At 40.4% G+C, this 19,641-nt stretch overlaps 1 protein-coding gene across 1 annotated transcript; it reads right to left on the reverse strand.

Annotated features, from left to right (window-relative positions):
- Positions 1-8,232: 8,232 nt before the first annotated feature.
- Positions 8,233-16,433, reverse strand: LOC138610025 (ribonuclease inhibitor-like; the record flags this gene model as incomplete). The annotated part of the gene is made up of 6 exons (XM_069682725.1): positions 8,233-8,245; positions 10,528-10,701; positions 11,123-11,296; positions 12,028-12,201; positions 15,323-15,496; positions 16,228-16,433. Coding segments are annotated over 6 exons (915 nt in total), but the record flags the coding sequence as incomplete, so codon positions are not given.
- Positions 16,434-19,641: the final 3,208 nt, after the last annotated feature.

Raw genomic sequence — 19,641 nt, forward strand, 5'->3', positions numbered from 1 at the left:
GTAACTTTAACTCTGAGTTGGTTACTATGGTAACTGAGTCTGTGAACCTAACCTGGTCGCGAGCAGGTTTTCTTCCGGAAACTCAGAGTTTCACTCTGTCTCCTCCCTCTAGGCTGTAAAACTCTCATTCGACTTCCTCATTCATTCAGCCCGTATCACGTGCGTCTTAGAGTGATTACCGAAAAATTAAAAATAAACATTTGTCTGTGTGACAAAGAAGATAATTATTTGCCACCATGGCATGTCCATTTGTCGACAACATAGTTGACGAGGGGGCTGCACTTCTCCGCAGGGAGTTCAACCCTCGTCGGGACAGGATGATAAGACCCCGATTAGATGTCTTTTCATTTCCGAACCACTTTTTATTTGAGCGTTACCGTTTTTCTTTACAGTCACTGCGTTATATGCACACTCTTCTGCAGCCGCACATCACAAAAATCACCCACCGTGGACAAGCACTCACATCTGATCAATTCTTTGTGTTGCCTTACGTTTTTTTGCGAATGGAAGTTTTCTTTATAATATTGGGGATGCAGAGCACCTCAGCAAAGCCACTGTCTGCAGGGCAGTGAGGAAAGTGTGTCTGGCTCTTTTGTTAAACTCCCTGGCCACAAACCTCTGAGAGCTATGAAGGAGGAATTCCACAGGATTGCAGGTAAACGATGTAGAAATCTGTTTTAAAGAATGATAATGTATAGTGTACTGTTAATGACATGTTGCTGTGACCTCAGACTAGGATTGCTAATTTCAGTTTATTCCAGGATTTCCCAATGTGATTGGGTGTGTTGATGGAACCCATATTCCCATCAGGGCTCCCTCTGAAAATGAGGTATATGTAAATAGAAAGTCCATCCACAGCATTAATGTGCAGGTAGATATGACCACTGTGTCAAAATGTGAAAGACTGCATCACAATCCTGCAACTAACATCTGTCATTCTCTGCACTGTCAAGATCATATGTGATGCTTCACACCTCATAACAAATGTGGAGGCCAAGTGGCCCGGGTTTGTGCATGACTCACGGGTATACCGTGAGTCTACTGTAAGCCACAGAATGGAACGTGGTAAGTAGCCTAGAGCTTTGTTCAATATAATTCACTTGTCTCCCTCCTTTGACACATTCAAAGTATCCACTATACATTACAGGACACTTTGACGGCTATCTGCTGGGTGACAGGGGGTACCCATGCCGGCCAACATTGTTGACCCCTTACCCTGACCCTGAGCCAGGCCCCCAGCAGCGCTTCAATGTGGCCCACTGCAGGATGAGAGCTCGGGTGGAGATGACCATAGGCCTGTTGAAAGCCCGTTTCCAGTGCCTACGTCACCTCAGGGTAACCCCTGAGAGGGCCTGCGACATTATTGTGGCATGTGTTGTTCTCCATAATATTGCCACAATTAGAGAAGAGCAACACCCTGCCCTACAAATAGAGGCTGATGAAGACCCCATCCCTGCAGCTGACATGCAGGATGGAAGGGCGGTCAGAGATGTCCTCTGCCACAATCATTTCGCTGTCTAAGACACGTTTATTTATTTTTTTCTTTTAGTTCTTTAACATGTCTTACCTTATTTAGATCATACATACTTTAAAGTCTTTCTTATACTTCTTAACTTCCAACGGCTTAGCCATTGTTCATATGTTTGACCTTTGACCCATTTACACAGTGCTTCTCAGATGAGGCCTGGGTAGTTTTCTACTTTCTGAAGCCCGAGGACAAGGAGTACTCCTATCTCTATAAAATGCCTGTGTATTCACTCATTTCTTTATCATTGGGCTCTCTTTGGTTGCCTCTCTGTTCTGCTCTGACCCTTTGCAAAAGTCTTTTATAGTTATAATAAAATAATCAAAAGATAAATCTCTGTCAAAGTCATGTTTTGTAGATTTTCCACCACCACTGCCGAGAGCACTCAAATAAGACAAATGAGTCACATTTTATTTGGTCCTCTTTATTTCCTAAAAATACAAAAGCAGACGTTAATTACTGGAACAATATTTAAAAAATAACATAACACAATTCACCTGTGACTATGCACCCACCTCTAACTTGTGTTGCAATATTTGATCTCCAGCGCTGACTTTTTAATCTGGAGGTCCAGGAACACCATTTCTTTGTTGGTTTTTTCTATTATTTTTTTTAAAGACGTCTCCTGTACAGTTCCTTTACAGGTTACTGGGAATACATAAGGATGACATTAAATCCTGCAGTTCATGCAGAATTCACCTCTGGCATTTGGTGACTCACTGTGTTAAACTGTGCTGTTGATGGACCCTCCTCCTGCTGCCCAGCCATGCTCTGTTAAAAAGGATAAGAATGTCTGTTCATACTTTAATGTAGGTTACATGCCACAATATTCCACACAATAACTTAAAGAGCAGTGAATGGGAAGGTAACGCCAGATATCAGTGACATATCATTTTAACATGTTACCTCTGTAGGCCTCTCTGTGTCAGCAGAGAGGGTCTCTTCATCATCTTCCTGAGGTTCTTCCTGTTTAGATGAGCATTAGGTTGTAGAACACTTTACACTATTTGGTCATCTCTGGAGTATTGAGTAGCCTACTTACAGCTGCAAGGTGTTCTGTCGTTGGATGGGGCTCGACAAGGCAGAGAACCCCATCAGAATCTGTTAGGACAAATGGCCATGGCTATTACATCAATCAATTAATTTTTATTCCTATAGTGACAAATCACAACAAAAATAATGTCATAACACTTTACATACACTGCAGGTTTAGACCGTACTCTTTATTTCTTACATCTTATGAAGGCACTTGTGTCCTGGGGGGTGACAGGCTCAGATGAGCTCCCCCCAGGGATTCCCTCTGCCACTGGCCTCCCCGTGTTCTGGCTCAGGGCCAGCTCCTCTGCCTCAGTCAGAGGTGGTGGTGCTGGTCCTCCACCCGTTTTGCGGGCCTCTGCCTTCTTTCTGTTGGCTGAGCAGAATTTAAATGTATTGAGGCCTAATCAATGAAATGTATGTGAAATCAGCATCATGTTAGGGATAAAGCGGCACAAAAACTGCCACTGAATGATATTTACTTTAATATTTTAAATATGATTGAAGTGAGGTTCAGACATGAGCCCATTTTTCCTTAGGCTTACCTGATTGAATGATGTTCTTATACTTCATTTTTAGCTGCTTCCATGTGCGTTTTGGTCCCACTGGATTGCACCTAAATGAATATAAATTTTAGCTTCTATTCCGTGATTAAATATTTAATGAATACACCAATACAAACTTACGCGTTCACTCAAGCAGCGATTTCTTCCCACGCCGCTTCTCTCTCTCTTGCAGCTGCAGTCGTGTTACTTCTCTTGCGAAATACATGTTCGTGTTCGCCATACGTCCGCATGAGTATTTCGAGCTCCTTTGGTGTGAAGTAGGAGGACCTCTTGTTGTGTACCGTTGCCATGGTGGATCGTGGTATCGGGGCTCCATTAATGCTGACTTTTTATAGTCAGCGTGCACGCACTTAACTCCCGCTAATCCTATTCAGAGTTGATTGAACTAACTCTGATCAGCTGTTCTGGAACCGAAGACTCAGAGTTTCCTATCTCAGAGTAGATCAACTCAGAGTTCAGGGTTAGACTCAGAGTTTGTTGAACCTGCTTTGTGAAACGGACCCCAGAAACAGTATGTCACTTTTGCGTCGTTTGCCTTGACACAAGTTCCGTCCAATCACGAACACGTAGTATAGTCCTAACCTTTCCGTATTCTGAAACGTTTTTGCAGCCAAGCGGCAACCACCGATTGAGAAATGAAGTCAGTGCGGAAATGCAAAAAAACTGCAGTTTGTCTTGTGGCCACTTGAGGCTGGCTCCAGAAACCAAGAGATAACATTACAGCAGATGGGAAAATGTTTACATGTTTACAGCCTGGTCCAAAAAACGGTTTTGTTATAAATAGCTTATTTTACAGTTGAAGACTGTACAAGGGGGTGAATTTGTTTTGTAACACACCTGTTTTAATTATATTAAGCCTTAAATCATAGGGACTGAGTCACTTGAGTGACAGGTGGGAGCTGCTAGACATCAACGCAGACACACAGTCACTGAACTTAGCTTAGCTTGTTTGTGTTGTTGGAGCCTTTTGGGGTTTTTTCATTCAAAGTTTGGACAAATAATCTGTCTCTCTCTGTGGGATTTATGGAACTTTCTGGCCATGCAAGAAGTCTGAGCTCCAGCTTTTCAGTGACTTAAATTCTATATTGTATTGATATATTTTTAGCACTAAGTAGCAGGTATACTGTGCTTGCCATACCTGGTTTGTTAGTAGTGATGATAAGACCTGTTTAGAGTTTCCCATTATGTGTCGTTTACCTCCCGCTGTCCCACCGGGCAAGCTAGCGGCGAGTCCGCTCCTTCTTTAGTCTGATAACTAAACAACTACAGTCAGTCACCACAACTAATAAAACATCCTCTGTGGGAAACACTAAGTTAAACTAGCTCATTCACAAGCCAATTGGTCAGCCACAGGTACAGACAGCTCTGCTAATATGGCATTTTTCAACCACTTGCTTTTCTGCAGCTCCACCCTCTCATCCAAATTTGGTCTCTTCAGGCTCCAGTAAACCAGCATGGCAGCAGCCATATTTCGGCTTCGTCCATTACTTCTACAGTCTATGTTCGCAGCGAGTGAAATGTTTTTTCGTTTTGTGAAATGTTTTTTCTTTTTTAATGTGAACCATGTTCTACTATCTAAATAGGGAAGGGGAAGGGGGGTTTTAAGAAAATTTTTTTCCTATTTTTTCTTCTCCTTCTAAAAACGAGACGCCCTCAGAAGCGTCACAAAAACTTAATCTGTTGCCGTAGTGCTCACGGATCACTACTGGGACTATGCTAGCGGGCCCTCAGCCCTCAGGGAAAAATACGGCTAGTTTCTCTGTCCCTTGGTCCGGTCCCTACCATGAAACCCCTACACGTCCTTCTCCCACCCTAAGGCCTCGTCCCTGACTTAAGGCCAAAATACAAAAGGGAGAGACGCGGGAAGGGGAGGGGGCTGAAGGAAAAAAGCCCCCTTATCTGACTTTATTCACTGGCCTAAACACCCGTAAGATTTTATCTTCCTCCGTATAAGAGCCCTGTTAGTGGGACCCCTGTATGATTTAAATCCTAACAGCTATGAAGGCCTCAATAAACATAGATGCCTAACATAGCTCAAGAAGGGGCCTTCTAAAGGTGCTCTCTGCCCTGTGTGTGTGTGTGTGTCTATAAATCAGTAATGTCGCCGTAGTGTGAATCTCATGAGCTTACCTCGGGGGCGTAACGGAGTCCTTTGAAGAAAACCTTTCTCACTTTTTATTTAATACCACTCACTCCGAAACCAAAACTCCCTCCAAAGGATTCTTAAAGTTTTACATGCCTTTATTTGTTCACTCAGTTATAAATGACACAAAATATAAAAAAACAAAAAGAAAAGAAAAAAGTTAAAAACTCAAATTTGTCAGAACTGGTCTGGTTCTGTTTTCAGATGCCTTTAAATAAGGCTGAAAATGTAGAAGTTGGAAAATTTGGATGCAATTTAAGAATCATTAAATTACATTCTCTCTATCAGCTAAATTTGGGAGTCTCTGGCGGGCATTGATTATTCACAAAACCTCGAGCCCTGTTTAGGTTTGTCTACCAAGAGATACCATGCAAACCCTCGAAAGGCGTATTGTCGCCAGGAGCTTACGAGCATCCCCATTATGGCCCAACAGTTGTCAAAGTCTTGCTTCAAATCTAAATTACGCCAGAAGTTCAAGTCACAAACGGACAAGATTCAGATTTAAAGTTTTTCAGGCTATTTGCTTTACCTCTTCCTGCGAATGGAGAATCTCTGAGAAACGGGAAGGCATGTCCTGAGGAGAGTGGAGCGGAGAGTGAGCCCCGATCTCCGGACATTTGCCTTTATATAGGCCTCTGCGCAAAAGCTGGAATTTCCCAGCTCCTGCACCTGCAAGTTCACAAGGCCCGTCCACGTGAGGTGGGGTGCAGGTGGCCCGTCCATGTGAGGTGAGGGACCCATGTCCAGCCGACCCATGACTATTGGCCAACCAGAGCCCTACCCCACGTGGGCCAGCTGCGGCCGGGGAGCCAATCATAAATCTTTACACAGACAAGACCAGTTTCAACAACTCTCCGACCCACAAATAAGTACTCAAAGAGAAGTTCTCTAACAACTTAATAAATGTAAGCATAATGATAAATGTTTAACAATACATAGTCCAAAGTCCAATAAATGGATATATGACATGGTTACATGAGTACGTAAAAGTACATTGACAGAAAAATCAACCATGCAGATTGATGAAAAGACTAAAGTAACTACTAGAAGGAGAATAGTAGCACAAATCATTGATTAAAAGTTAAGGTTAAAATAATTCCTTGCAATTTACAATTCACCAATAATTTGAGTTAATAAAAAGTCAACATAATTGAGTAATACTCCAAGATAATATGTAATCAAACATCATTCTATTTTCTCTAGTTAAGAAATCAGATAATAATCCATTAATTAATAAACTCATATTATAAGTTGTGAGCTATAAGCTACACAGTGAGTTTACAATGTTCAAACTTATACGCACACATATAATAAATCAAAAGAAAAAGACCAAGAGAGCAAAGGCTAAAGTACATAAAGCTTGCTGGCTATAATATTAAAGGCTGACATAAAGTCAGTGTAACTGAGGGAAAACAGGTTATAAATCAAGAATAGGATCTTTAAAGACTCAACTGCAGTAATTCTCAAGACACTCAACTAAGAGCATCAGAGGCCAACATGATGTCAGTAAAACTTAAAGCATACATGTTAGACACTGACACCTCAAGAGGAGTACAAGAGGAGTAGATTTAAGATAATATAGAGAACATAAAAGTGATATATTCTCAAGACTCAAACATGCACAAGTTATTCAGAACAAGTTTTCTGGCTACTCTTTCATGCCAGTGTAAGCTTATGGAGATTTCCTCCTTATCATTTGTTTTTATTATTTTAACTTGTTATTTATATAGTCCCATAAGGGACATGGGCGAAATGCAGGAGTCCAAAGACATGTAACCCAGTACATCCTACATAAACGCTCATTTAAAAAATATTTAATTATAGTAGTCAAATATGAACAACAATTGCATTTAATTTTACCTGTCCTGTCTAGCACTAAACAACTACAGTCAGTCACCACAACTAATAAAATCTCCTCTGTGGGAAACACAAAGTTAAACTAGCTCATTCACAAGCCAATTGGTCAGCCACAGGTACAGACAGCTCTGCTAACATGGCATTTTTCAACCACTTGTTTTTCCGCAGCTCCACCCTCTCAACCAAATTTGGTCTCTTCAGGCTCCAGTAAACCAGCATGGCAGCAGCCATATTTCGGCTACGTCCATTACTTCTACAGTCTATGTTCGCAGCGAGTGAAATGTTTTTTTGTTTTGTGAAATGTTTTTTCTTTTTTAATGTCAGGGAGCGAGAGCATGTGAAATTAAATTTGCTTTTTGTAGCTTACAGCATGTTTGCAGGTGGAAATGAAATATCGACTCCTTTACAAATATCCTGATATAAGTAAATCACTTTAAATGTAGATTATAGATTGATTGTTTTGGTCAGTTATAATTACACACATTTACAACATCACAGATATATAGAATATAAAACAAGCTTGTGTTAGCACACTGGGTTGATTTTTATCTGAATGTAACCTATCACCAAAGTTGTTGAGTAAATGTGGATTTATTCTCGCCAACTTAACAGAGATAAGACCGACATAACTGTCCGGGCCACAGTATTATTTTCTTATGTGTACTTTTAATTGTTTTGATGATGACTAACACATTTAAAAACTAGTTATTCTTTTTTTTTTTTTATAAAACATCATAAAATATAAAATATTGAGTTGCTGACTTGCCAGCAACATCCAGACATCATAATCTGTTTGTAGTCAATCGAGAAACTCAGTAAAGCCTTGATTAAATCAAGACTTTGTTCAGTTTGTGTCGACTACTTACTACTTACTACTACTACTACTACTACTACTATTAACCAGAGAGTAATAGTTCAACATATATCAACCTCTACTGTTATTTAGAAATTAGTGGTAATAAAACAATAAAAATAAAAGGATGAAGCTCTCCTCTCCACTCTTCCTCTCAGTAACACGGCCCAGTCAGAGTCTCCACACACAAGCTGCTGCTTAAACTGCCCTGGATCATCAGCTGATCCTCTCTCGACAGAACCAGTGACAGATATCACTCCTTCCACCTGATGAGAGGAAAAGACAGTGTTTATACTCAGACTATCAGCTGTTAGTCAGTAATGTAGAGCATCCAGTATGAAGACAGAAGTGGAGTGATTTTGTAGCCTAGCATGTTTATGTTAACACACTGGAGAATTGCAGCTTGGAGGAAAAGGGAGAGTCCCTGAAAGCATCATTATGTCGGAAACAGTTCAGTCATGCATTTACTGTTGTAACGTTTAAAAGCAGTGGCTCAGCAACTCATAGACCAACATCCTATAAGATCATCATCAATCTGGCTTCAAAACATTTCACAGCACAGAAACTGCGGCGACAATAACGGAGTTAACAACTTACTTCTTGCTTCAGCTTCTGACTCAGCTTCAATACTGTCACTCTTAGACGATACGGTTGATCACCACATTCTATTACATAGCCTAGAAAGCTACGTAGGTATCATTGACACTGCGCTCTCTTGGTTTAGGTCATACTTACGACAGATCTCACTTTGTTATACATAACAATCATTTATCAGACCACGAGAATGTCAGATATGGCGTACCTCAGGGATCTGTGCTTGGTCCTATTCTCTTCTCCATTTACATGTTGCCCCTTAGTTCACTGATCAATGAATACAAACTAGGTTCTCATTTGTATGCTGACGATACTCAGCTAGACATTTCCATTAAGCCTCACGCCTGTCATCAGCTGGTGAAATCTAAGGACTGTATACTGGAAATTAAACAATAACTTCCTTCTTTTAAATACTGACAAAACTGAGATGCTAATTCTTAGTCCAAAGCACAGAAGAAACACATTCTGTAATCTCACCATGAACAGAGCTGGTTCCACAATTTCACGAAGCTCCTGCGTTACAAATCTTGGTGTCTTATTTGATCCAACCTCATTTGAAGAACATATCAACCATATTACAAAGAATGCATATTTCCACCTACGAAACACTGCCAACATTCGCCACTTCCTCTCAATGGCTGATGCTGAAACACTTGTTCATGCATTTGTCTCATCTAGGCTTGACTATTGCAATTCACTTTTCTCCGGCCTACCTAATTCCACTATCGGAAAACTTCAACTTGTACAAAACATTGCTGCCAGGATATGTTACCTCTGTTCTTACATCCTTTCATTGGCTCCCTGTACTTACAAGATCTGACTTTAAGATTCTACTTTTAACTTCTAAAATATTACAAGGACCTGAACCATTCTAACGATCACCCCTAGTCACTTCTTCTATACCAGCTAGGGCTCTACGAGCTGAAAATGCTGGCCTCCTGAAAATTCCAAAAATAAATAAATCAGTAGGCGGTAGGGTCTTCTCATACCAAGCATTCCTTCATACCAAAATTCAAGAGGCTAGCTCAGTAGACTCCTTTAAGAGTAAACTATACACATCTTTTTGCATCAGCCTATAACTTCACTTATTCTACCCTAAATATATAACCATTGTTCTCACATATATTTTCTCACTCTTTGACTTGTTTTTATGATATGTACAGCCCTTTGAGGCAAACTTTGTGATATTGGGCTATAATAAACTTTAACTTGACTTTTTTTGACTGAACAGCTTTTACATTAGAAAGCAGTAGTTTCTTATTTATTTATCTTTTCTGATCTTCTATTGGGAATATTAGCACAAAGCTAACAGGTGTTTGAGAGTAACTTCTCACCAGGCTGAGCAGCAGTGTCTTAAATACTTTCTCACGTCTTTTTCACTATTTTACTTCTCTTGAACTTTTAACCACACCCACCAGTGATGTCCCAGTGTACTGATCAATCAAACAAGGTCAGCAAAACAAAAAAAAAAAAAATACAACTTCTGTGTTTGAACGGATCTTTCAGGAAACATGGCCATAAAATCATTAAAGTGATTGATTTCCAGGCTTCAGTCAGACTGATACTAGAGTGGTGAACATCTGATCAATTCTTTAGCGTTCAGATGGGAGTAAAAACAGGTAAGATCTGACAGTCTGTTTTCCTACATCTTGTAATGCGGTCAGCTCTAATCCAACTTTATTTTCTGTACTCATCAATATTACAACATTCATTCAAACAGATGATCACAACAAGCTGCTGGCTGATCTGATTGGCTGTCTGTTTATTATCTTTCACTATCTTTCTGCTCAATCCTGAAGCCCATCACCGTTCTCCTCTGACAGCTTCATTAATGGATGCAGACACTGGGAGGGAGGGTTGAGGAGGTTTACCAGAAACACTTTAACTTTGCTTTGATACTGTTTAGTTTTATGGTGCCCAAACCACCATGGACTGACCCCAAATGTGTACTGACCTCAGAGTCTCCAGTCTGCAGTTTGGACTATTCACAAGTTTAGAGAGCAGCTTCACGTCTGAATCCTGCAGGTTGTTTCCTCCCAGGTTCAGCTCTCTCAGATGGGAGGGGTTGGACTTCAGAGCTGAGGCCAGAGAAGCACAGCTGATCTCTGACAAACTGCAGCTCCTCAATCTGAATAAAGAAAAAAGATATGGAGATAAAATTAATTTAAAATCCAATTTGTTGTGTTCAAGCTTTAAATGTGTAAATAAACATTTTTGTAACCAACTGAAACTAAAGAAACATTTCTACTTCAGCCAGTGAACTTTATCATTTAAACAAACATTAGTTAAGAGGTTATTCTGGATACAGTTGTGACCATTTACTGAAAATCATAAACATTCATTTACTCTAAAAACTGACAGAGGACGTTTTCTCTGGTTTCTTTAACAAACAGAAGTCTTTAGTGACTGCAGAGTAAATTAAGTTGAAAGAAACGTGAAAATATGAACAACACAGAATCTATATATGGTCATAGATGTAAGTTATTTATAAACATGAGTTAGGTTCAGTAGTTAATGAGGTCTACAATAGTAAGAGTGAATGAACTGACCTCAGAGTCTCCAGTCTGCAGTTTGGACTCTTCACAAGATCAGCGAGCAGCTTCACTCCTGGATCCTGCAGCTTGTTGTCACTCAGGTCCAGCTCTCTCAGATGGGAGGGGTTGGACTTCAGGGCTGAGGCCAGAGAAGCACAGCTGATCTCTGACAAACTGCAGCCATGCAATCTGAATAAAGAATGATAATGTTACATCATTACATCAGTTAATGTCTAAGAATCTGTTGACAGCTGAAGAGGGTTTAGAATGAAGAAGTTAAAATGGATCCTCCAAACACCTGAACCCAACAGGATGCAGGTTAAATACTGGAAATTACAAAAACAGAAATAGCTCTTATTTATATTAACTACAACCTGCTGCTACTTCAATAAAGTTTTAGTGACTTCACCTCTTCAACTCTGCCAGCTCCACCAGTGGATCAGACTATACAAACTCATGTTGAGCAGCCAAACACATACAAACTCTGAGAAACTGATTTACAATTCACTTCATGATCCAGAAGCTTCCAGAGATGCCAAATATATCAGGACAAATGGTGGATAAATGTGAACAGAATAAATCTGTATTAATTCTGTTACTAATAGAGAAGTCCTGAAATCAAAGCATCTACAATTAGAACTATTCAGTCAGTATCAGCATCATGACTTACAGCTTCATCACAATGTTGATAAAACAAATACTGAATATATCTATCATTATCTGATGGCTGACATTGATAACATTTATTTAGTCATTTTCATTTAGATTTGTTTCTTAACATCTGAAAAACATGAGAAAGAAAAACTAATGAAAGTCAGGTGTGGATCAGGATAATATCAGCCTAATGTCTAAAGTTTAGTTTCACCATCATTTTCACATCATATTAAACTCAGAATAGAAGAAAAAGAACGTTATCTGACTTCAGAGTCTCCAGTCTGCAGTTTGGACTCTGCAGAAAATCAGAGAGCAGCTTCACTCCTGAATCCTGCAGGTTGTTGAGACTCAGGTCCAGCTCTCTCAGATGGGAGGGGTTGGACTTCAGAGCCGAAGCCAGAGAAGCACAGCTGATCTCTGACAAACTGCATTTCCACAATCTGAATAAAGAAAAAAGATATGGAGATAAAAGTCATTAAAAATACAATTTGATGCATTTTAAAGTTTTCAATGTGGAAATAAACATCAATATGTCCTGATTGTTGTAACCAACTGAAACTAAAGAAACATTTCTACTTCAGCCAGTAAATTTTATCATTTAAACAAACATTAGTTAAGAGGTTATTCTGGATACAGTTGTGACCATTTACTGAAAATCATAAACATTCATTTACTCTAAAAACTGACAGAGGACGTTTTCTCTGGATTTTTAATTTAAATTTAGTTTAAAGAAACATGAAAATATGAACAACACAGAATCTATACGGTCATGGTTGTAACTTATTTATAAACATGAGTTAGGTTCAGTAGTTAAATATGAGGTCAATGTGAAATGTATTTATAGAGCGCTTTAAAACACACAGGGTTTGTACCAAAGTGCTTTACAGCAAGCTTAACAACAAACTTTAGAACAGAACAAATGAAAAAGAGCCATAAAAAGATTATTACATGACATGAATATTTGAAATACATGGACAAATACATAGAGAGCACACCCAAACATGAGCATGCTTACAGACATGCACACAAGTACACAAAACACGCACTCGCACACGCACACGCACATGCAAGCACACACAACTTGAAGCTTTTGTTAAACAAGGTAAAATGCAAACTCATGTTCATAATCAAAAGCTAGGGAAGGCCAAGGAGTAAAAATGAGTCTTGAGGCATTTTTTAAAGCCGTCGAGAGATTCTGCTGTTCTTATGCGTGATGGGAGGCTATTCTAGAGTCGGTGCGGCTGCAGAGAAGGCCCTGTCCCCAAAAGGTTTTCGGCATGATTGCGGGATGGTTAATAGCCCTTGATCAGATGATCTGAGGGGCCTAGCTGAACTGTATGGGGATATGAGTTCTGTATTATAGCTCGGAGTGAGGCCATGAAGGGCTTTCAATACGAACAGGAGAATCTTGTACAGCATTCTGTACTGAATGGGGAGCCAGTGCAGGGACGCTGCTATGGGTGTGATGTGTTCCCTTTTTTTGCATCTGCAAAGGAGTCTGGCTGCGGCATTCTGAACAAGTTGTTAATGGTGAATAGAGGCCTGGCTGATAACAATATATAGAAAGTTGCAGTAGTCGAGTCTGGAGGAAATTAAGGCATGGATGACTTTTTCTAGATCTTTGCGTGATAAGAATGTCTTGATTTTGGACATGATCTTGAGCTGAAAGAAGCTAGATTTGATGACTGTGTTAATCTGTTTATCATATTTCAGGTTATTGTTGAATGTTATTCCAAGGTTTTTTTTGCAGGGTTTTATGTAATTGTATAGATGATCGAGGGATTGGGCAATGGTGCTTGTGGAGTTTGGTGGGTTGAACACGATCATCTCTGTTTTGTTTTCATTGAGTTGTAAAAAGTTACTAGCCATCCATCCCTTAATATCCTCCGGACATTTGGCAAGAGCGGTGGGTACAGTTTGGTCAATGTGTTGAATGGGAAGGTAAAGCTGGGTGTCATCTACATAACAGTGAAATGAGATTTCAGTTTCTCAACAATTTCACCTAATGGGAGCATATAGAGGGGAAACAGGAGGGGACCAAGGACCAAGCCTTGGGGAACCCCACATGAGAAGCTAGCAGGGGTGGAGAAGGAGTTGTTAACTGCAACCTAGAAGTCCTGTCTGTTAAGTAGGATTGAGGCCAGTCGAGGGCTGGTCCAGAGACCCCAACCAGTGATGCAGACGGTCAATTATTATTGTGTGGTCCACCGCTGAGATCTAACAGGACTAAGACTGAGGAAAGGCCACTATCAGCTGTTACAAGGAGGTCAGTAGTGACCCTCAACAAGGCACATTCTGTGCTGTGGTGTGCACGAAAACCTGACTGAAATTTTTCAAAGATGCTATTGCTGTTGAGGAAAGGTATTATCTGTTGGAGGACTACTTTCTCCAGGACTTTAATCAGAAAAGGACATTTTGAAACTGGTCTGAAATTGTTTGGTATTCGTGGATCCAGACATGGTTTTTTTAATAAGAGTTGAACTATGGCGTTTGTGGGACATTTCCAGATAGTAAAGAGCTGTTAATAATATTCACTATACTCGGACCAATTTCCCCAAGAACCTCCTTCAGCAGCTTAGTAGGAATGATATCAAGGCAGCAATTGGTGGGCTTTGAGCCAGAAATGACTTTGTCAAGCTGTGGGAGTGAGATGGGCAGAAAGGTATCAAATGTTGGTGGACTCCTAAGTGGATTTACCAAAAGCCGATCAGAGGGAGTGATGTTCTGTTTGATATCAATTTTGTCTAGGAAGAATTTTTTTGAATTTGGCAAGTGGATGGTGCTGCTCTAAAAACAGTGAATAACTGGCTAGCTGTGGTACTGGTGAGGACACGAGAGCAACCAGGAGCAATTTGTATAGGGGCAGAAGGAGACGGTAGTCAATTGAATACAATTGATTTATGATCTGAGACACTTACATCAATCATATCAAAGTTATTAGGGGAGAGACCAGAGGATAAAACTAGGCCCAGGGTGCGGTTTTTGACATGTGTTGGACCAGATATAGACTGACCAAGATGAAATGATTCAATAAGAAGTGGAACATTTTTGACCAGAGGGTGAGAGGGACAACAAACATGAATGTTAAAGTCACAGAGTATTAAAACCCTGTCATAATTTGGCAAAATATGAGTTCAGAGAATTCACTGATGAAGGTGTTTTGGGTGTCTGTAAATCAGGACTCAGAGCACGGGGGGTTTACCATTAATTTTGAAGGATAGAGATTCAAATGATGTAAATTGGCCCACTGAGACCAGAGAGCAGGACATGTTCCTGAAGAGCACTGCTAAGCCACCACCTCGACCAGAAGGCCGAGGCTGGTTAAAGAAGTGAGGTGCTGTTTCTATTAGTGGGATGGAGTCACCGTGATTTAACTAAGTTTCAGTGATGAAGAATAAGTCAAGCTTTTTGGTATTAACAATATCCTGACAGATGAAGGTCTTGTTTGATAGGGATCTCACATTCAGTAACACAAATTTGAGTAAGTTAGGCTGAGAAGCCGCAAAGGGGGATAAGTGGCAAAGATGAGGTCTACAATAGTAACAGAGTCAGTGAACTGACCTCAGAGTCTCCAGTCTGCAGTTTGGACTCTGCAGAAAATCAGAGAGCAGCTTCACATCTGAATTCTGCAGCTTGTTTTGACTCAGGTTCAGCTCGCGCAGGTGGGAGGGGTTGGACTCCAGAGCTGAGTCCAGAGAAGCACAGCCGATCGCTGACAAACTGCAGCTCCACAATCTGAATAAAGAATGATAATGTTACATCGTTACATCAGTTAATGTCTAAGAATCTGTTGACAGCTGAAGAGGGTTTAGAATGAAGAAGTTAAAATGGATCCTCCAAACACCTGAACCCAACAGGATGCAGGTTAAATACTGGAAATTACAAAAACAGAAATAGCTCTTATTTATATTAACTACAACCTGCTGCTACTTCAATAAAGTTTTAGTGACTTCACTTCTTCAACTCTGCCAGCTCCACCAGTGGATCAGACTATACAAACTCATGTTGAGCAGCCAAACACATAAAAACTCTGAGAAACTGATTTAAGATCCACTTCATGATCCAGAAGCTTCCAGAGATGCCAAATATATCAGGACAAATGGTGGATAAATGTGAACAGAATAAATCTGTATTAATTCTGTTACTAATAGAGAAGTCCTGAAATCAAAGCATCTACAATTAGAACTATTCAGTCAGTATCAGCATCATGACTTACAGCTTCATCACAATGTTGATAAAACAAATACTGAATATATCTATCATTATCTGATGGCTGACATTGATAACATTTATTTAGTCATTTTCATTTAGATTTGTTTCTTAACATCTGAAAAACATGAGAAAGAAAAACTAATGAAAGTCAGGTGTGGATCAGGATAATATCAGCCTAATGTCTAAAGTTTAGTTTCACCATCATTTTCACATCATATTAAACTCAGAATAGAAGAAAAAGAACGTTATCTGACTTCAGAGTCTCCAGTCTGCAGTTTGGACTCTGCAGAAAATCAGAGAGCAGCTTCACTCCTGAATCCTGCAGGTTGTTGAAACTCAGGTCCAGCTCTCTCAGATGGGAGGGGTTGGACTTCAGAGCTGAGGCCAGAGAAGCACAGCTGATATCTGACAAACTGCAGCGACTCAATCTGAATAAAGAAAAAAGATATGGAGATAAAATTCATTAAAAATCAATTTGTTGTGTTCAAGTTTTAAATGTGTAAATAAACATCAGTGTGTCCTGATTTTTGAAACCAACTGAAGCTAAAGAAACAGTTCTACTTCAGCCAGTAAACTTTATCATTTAAACAAACATTAGTTAAGAGGTTATTCTGGATACAGTTGTGACCATTTACTCTAAAATCTGACAGAATAGATGCTTGAGCAACATAGGGCTGTACGGAAGAAGCATTCTGGAACTTCCTGTGTCCAGTCTTGCAGAGGAGTACAAGTGCTCCAGAGTGAGGTTGGAAATGACACTGACGGAATCCCGTGACCCATGTGTAGCCCAAACAGCTCCCACCCTTGCAACTGGAAGGAAGTGGACCCCATCTGCAGCCATACGATACGCTAAGTCAGCCCTTAAGCACCAGGACATCGTTGGCCATGTACAACAAGGGAGAGGAGGCCTTGGCCTTGGAGAGAGCAGACCTGGCGCAAGGCAACTCCATCTCAGTGCTGATGTCTTGCGGTCGAGGAGGTGCGTCGGTAAGAACAAGCAATGAGGTGCACAAAGGCCGTCTCTCAGGCAAAGCAAGGACAATGGATGAAATTGGGAGGGAGTTGAGAAGAGAAAGTTCTCTTTGAGTGAGATGTGGGGCATGGAAGCATTTCAAACCAGCTTCATTCTACGAGCCACCTATGATGTCCTGCCATCTCCAAGGAACCTCAATCAGTGGTAGAAGACCCTACATGCCCCGTGTGTCCATCTCCAGCAAACCTGAAACACATTCTGGTTGGCTGCAAGACAAGCCTGACACAAGGCCGTTAACACCTGGCAGCACAACCAGGTGCTGAAGTGCCTAGCAGCTGCTCTGGAGACCATCTGGATCTGGAGAGTTTGTCCGCGAGGGAGAGAAGCAAACCACGGTCTATACAGCAAAATCCGACACTGACCAGCTGGGAGCGGCACGAGACTGGAGATTATTGGTGGATCTGAATCAAAGGCTCTGCTTTCCATCTGAGATCGCCACTACTAACCTCAAACCAGACCTCATGCTTTGGTCCTCCCACACCTTTTACATCATTGAGCTTACGGTGCCCTGGGAGGATGCTGTTGAGGAGGCCTACGAACGCAAGAGCCTTAAATATGCTGAGCTAGCAGCTGACGCTGAACAACGCGGTTGGAAAGCCAAGGTCTGCCCGGTCAAAGTCGGCTGCAGAGGCTTCGTGGGCAAGTCAGCTACAACGTTGCTTAAGGACATGGGAAACCGAGGCCAAGCCCAACACCAAGCCATCAAAGCAGCCGAACAGGCAAGTCGGTGGCTCTGGATTGAGAGGAAAGACACCTCTTGGAGCCCTCTGGAGGTGTTGTGGGCCTATCACCCCCCATACACACACACACACACCACCATGGCTCCTGTTTGGAAACCCCCATATTATCTTCCCCACTCTCATCATATCAAGTACGTGAAGCAAGCAAGAGATTGTATCCCCTAGTCCTAAACAGAACTAAACACATGAGGTCTGCAATAGTAACAGAGAGTCAGTGAACTGACGTCAGAGTCTCCAGTCTGCAGTTTGGACTCTGCAGAAAATCAGAGAGCAGCTTCAATCCTGAATCCTGCAGCTTGTTGAGACTCAGGTCCAGCTCTCTCAGATGGGAGGGGTTGGACTTCAGAGCTGAGGCCAGAGAAGCACAGCTGATATCTGACAAACTGCAGCTCCTCAATCTGAATAAAGAAAAAAGATATGGAGATAAAATTCATTAAAAATCCAATTTGTTGTGTTCAAGCTTTAAATGTGTAAATAAACATCAATGTATCCTGATTATTGTAACCAACTGAAACTAAAGAAACATTTCTACTTCAGCCAGCAAACTTTATCATTTAAACAAACATTAGTTAAGAGGTTATTCTGGATACAGTTGTGACCATTTACTGAAAATCATAAACATTCATTTACTCTAAAAACAGACAGAGGACGTTTTCTCTGGTTTCTTTAACAAACAGAAGTCTTTAGTGACTGCAGAGTAAATTTAGTTTAAAGAAACATGAAAATATGAACAACACAGAAACAATATATGGTCATAGATGTAAGTTATTTCTAAACATGAGTTAGGTTCAGTAGTTTATTAAACACATGAGGTCTACAATAGTAACAGAGAGTCAGTGAACTGACCTCAGAGTCTCCAGTCTGCAGTTTGGACTCTGCAGAAAATCAGAGAGCAGCTTCACTCCAGAATTCTGCAGCTTGTTGTCACTCAGGTCCAGCTCTCTCAGATGGGAGGGGTTGGACTTCAAAGCTGAGGCCAGAGAAGCACAGCTGATCACTGACAAACTGCAGCGACTCAATCTGAATAAAGAAAAAAGATATGGAGATAAAATTCATTAAAAATCCAATTTGTTGTGTTCAAGTTTTAAATGTGGAAATAAACATCAATGTGTCCTGATTTTTGAAGAAATAATCTGAATAAAGAATAATTATGTAACATCATTACATCAGTTAATGTCTAACAATCTGTTGACAGCTGAAGAGGGTTTAGAATGAAGAAGTTAAAATGGATCCTCCAAACACCTGAACCCAACAGGATGCAGGTTAAATACTGGAAATTACAAAAACAGAAATAGCTCTTATTTAGATTAACTACAACCTGCTGCTACTTCTACGAAGTTTTAGTGACTTCACCTCTTCAACTCTGCCAGCTCCACCAGTGGATCAGACTATACAAACTCATGTTGAGCAGCCAAACACATACAAACTCTGAGAAACTGATTTACATTTCACTTCATGATCCAGAAGCTTCCAGAGATGCCAAATATATCAGGACAAATGGTGGATAAATGTGAACAGAATAAATCTGTATTAATTCTGTTACTAATAGAGAAGTCCTGAAATCAAAGCATCTACAATTAGAACTATTCAGTCAGTATCAGCATCATGACTTACAGCTTCATCACAATGTTGATAAAACAAATACTGAATATATCTATCATTATCTGATGGCTGACATTGATAACATTTATTTAGTCATTTTCATTTAGATTTGTTTCTTAACATCTGAAAAACATGAGAAAGAAAAACTAATGAAAGTCAGGTGTGGATCAGGATAATATCAGCCTAATGTCTAAAGTTTAGTTTCACCATCATTTTCACATCATATTAAACTCAGAATAGAAGAAAAAGAACGTTATCTGACTTCAGAGTCTCCAGTCTGCAGTTTGGACTCT

Source organism: Semicossyphus pulcher, unplaced genomic scaffold (assembly GCF_022749685.1).
Source record: "Semicossyphus pulcher isolate SPU_LCO1_2020_fin unplaced genomic scaffold, fSemPul1.0.p SCAF_6, whole genome shotgun sequence".
Lineage (NCBI taxonomy): Eukaryota > Metazoa > Chordata > Actinopteri > Labriformes > Labridae > Semicossyphus > Semicossyphus pulcher.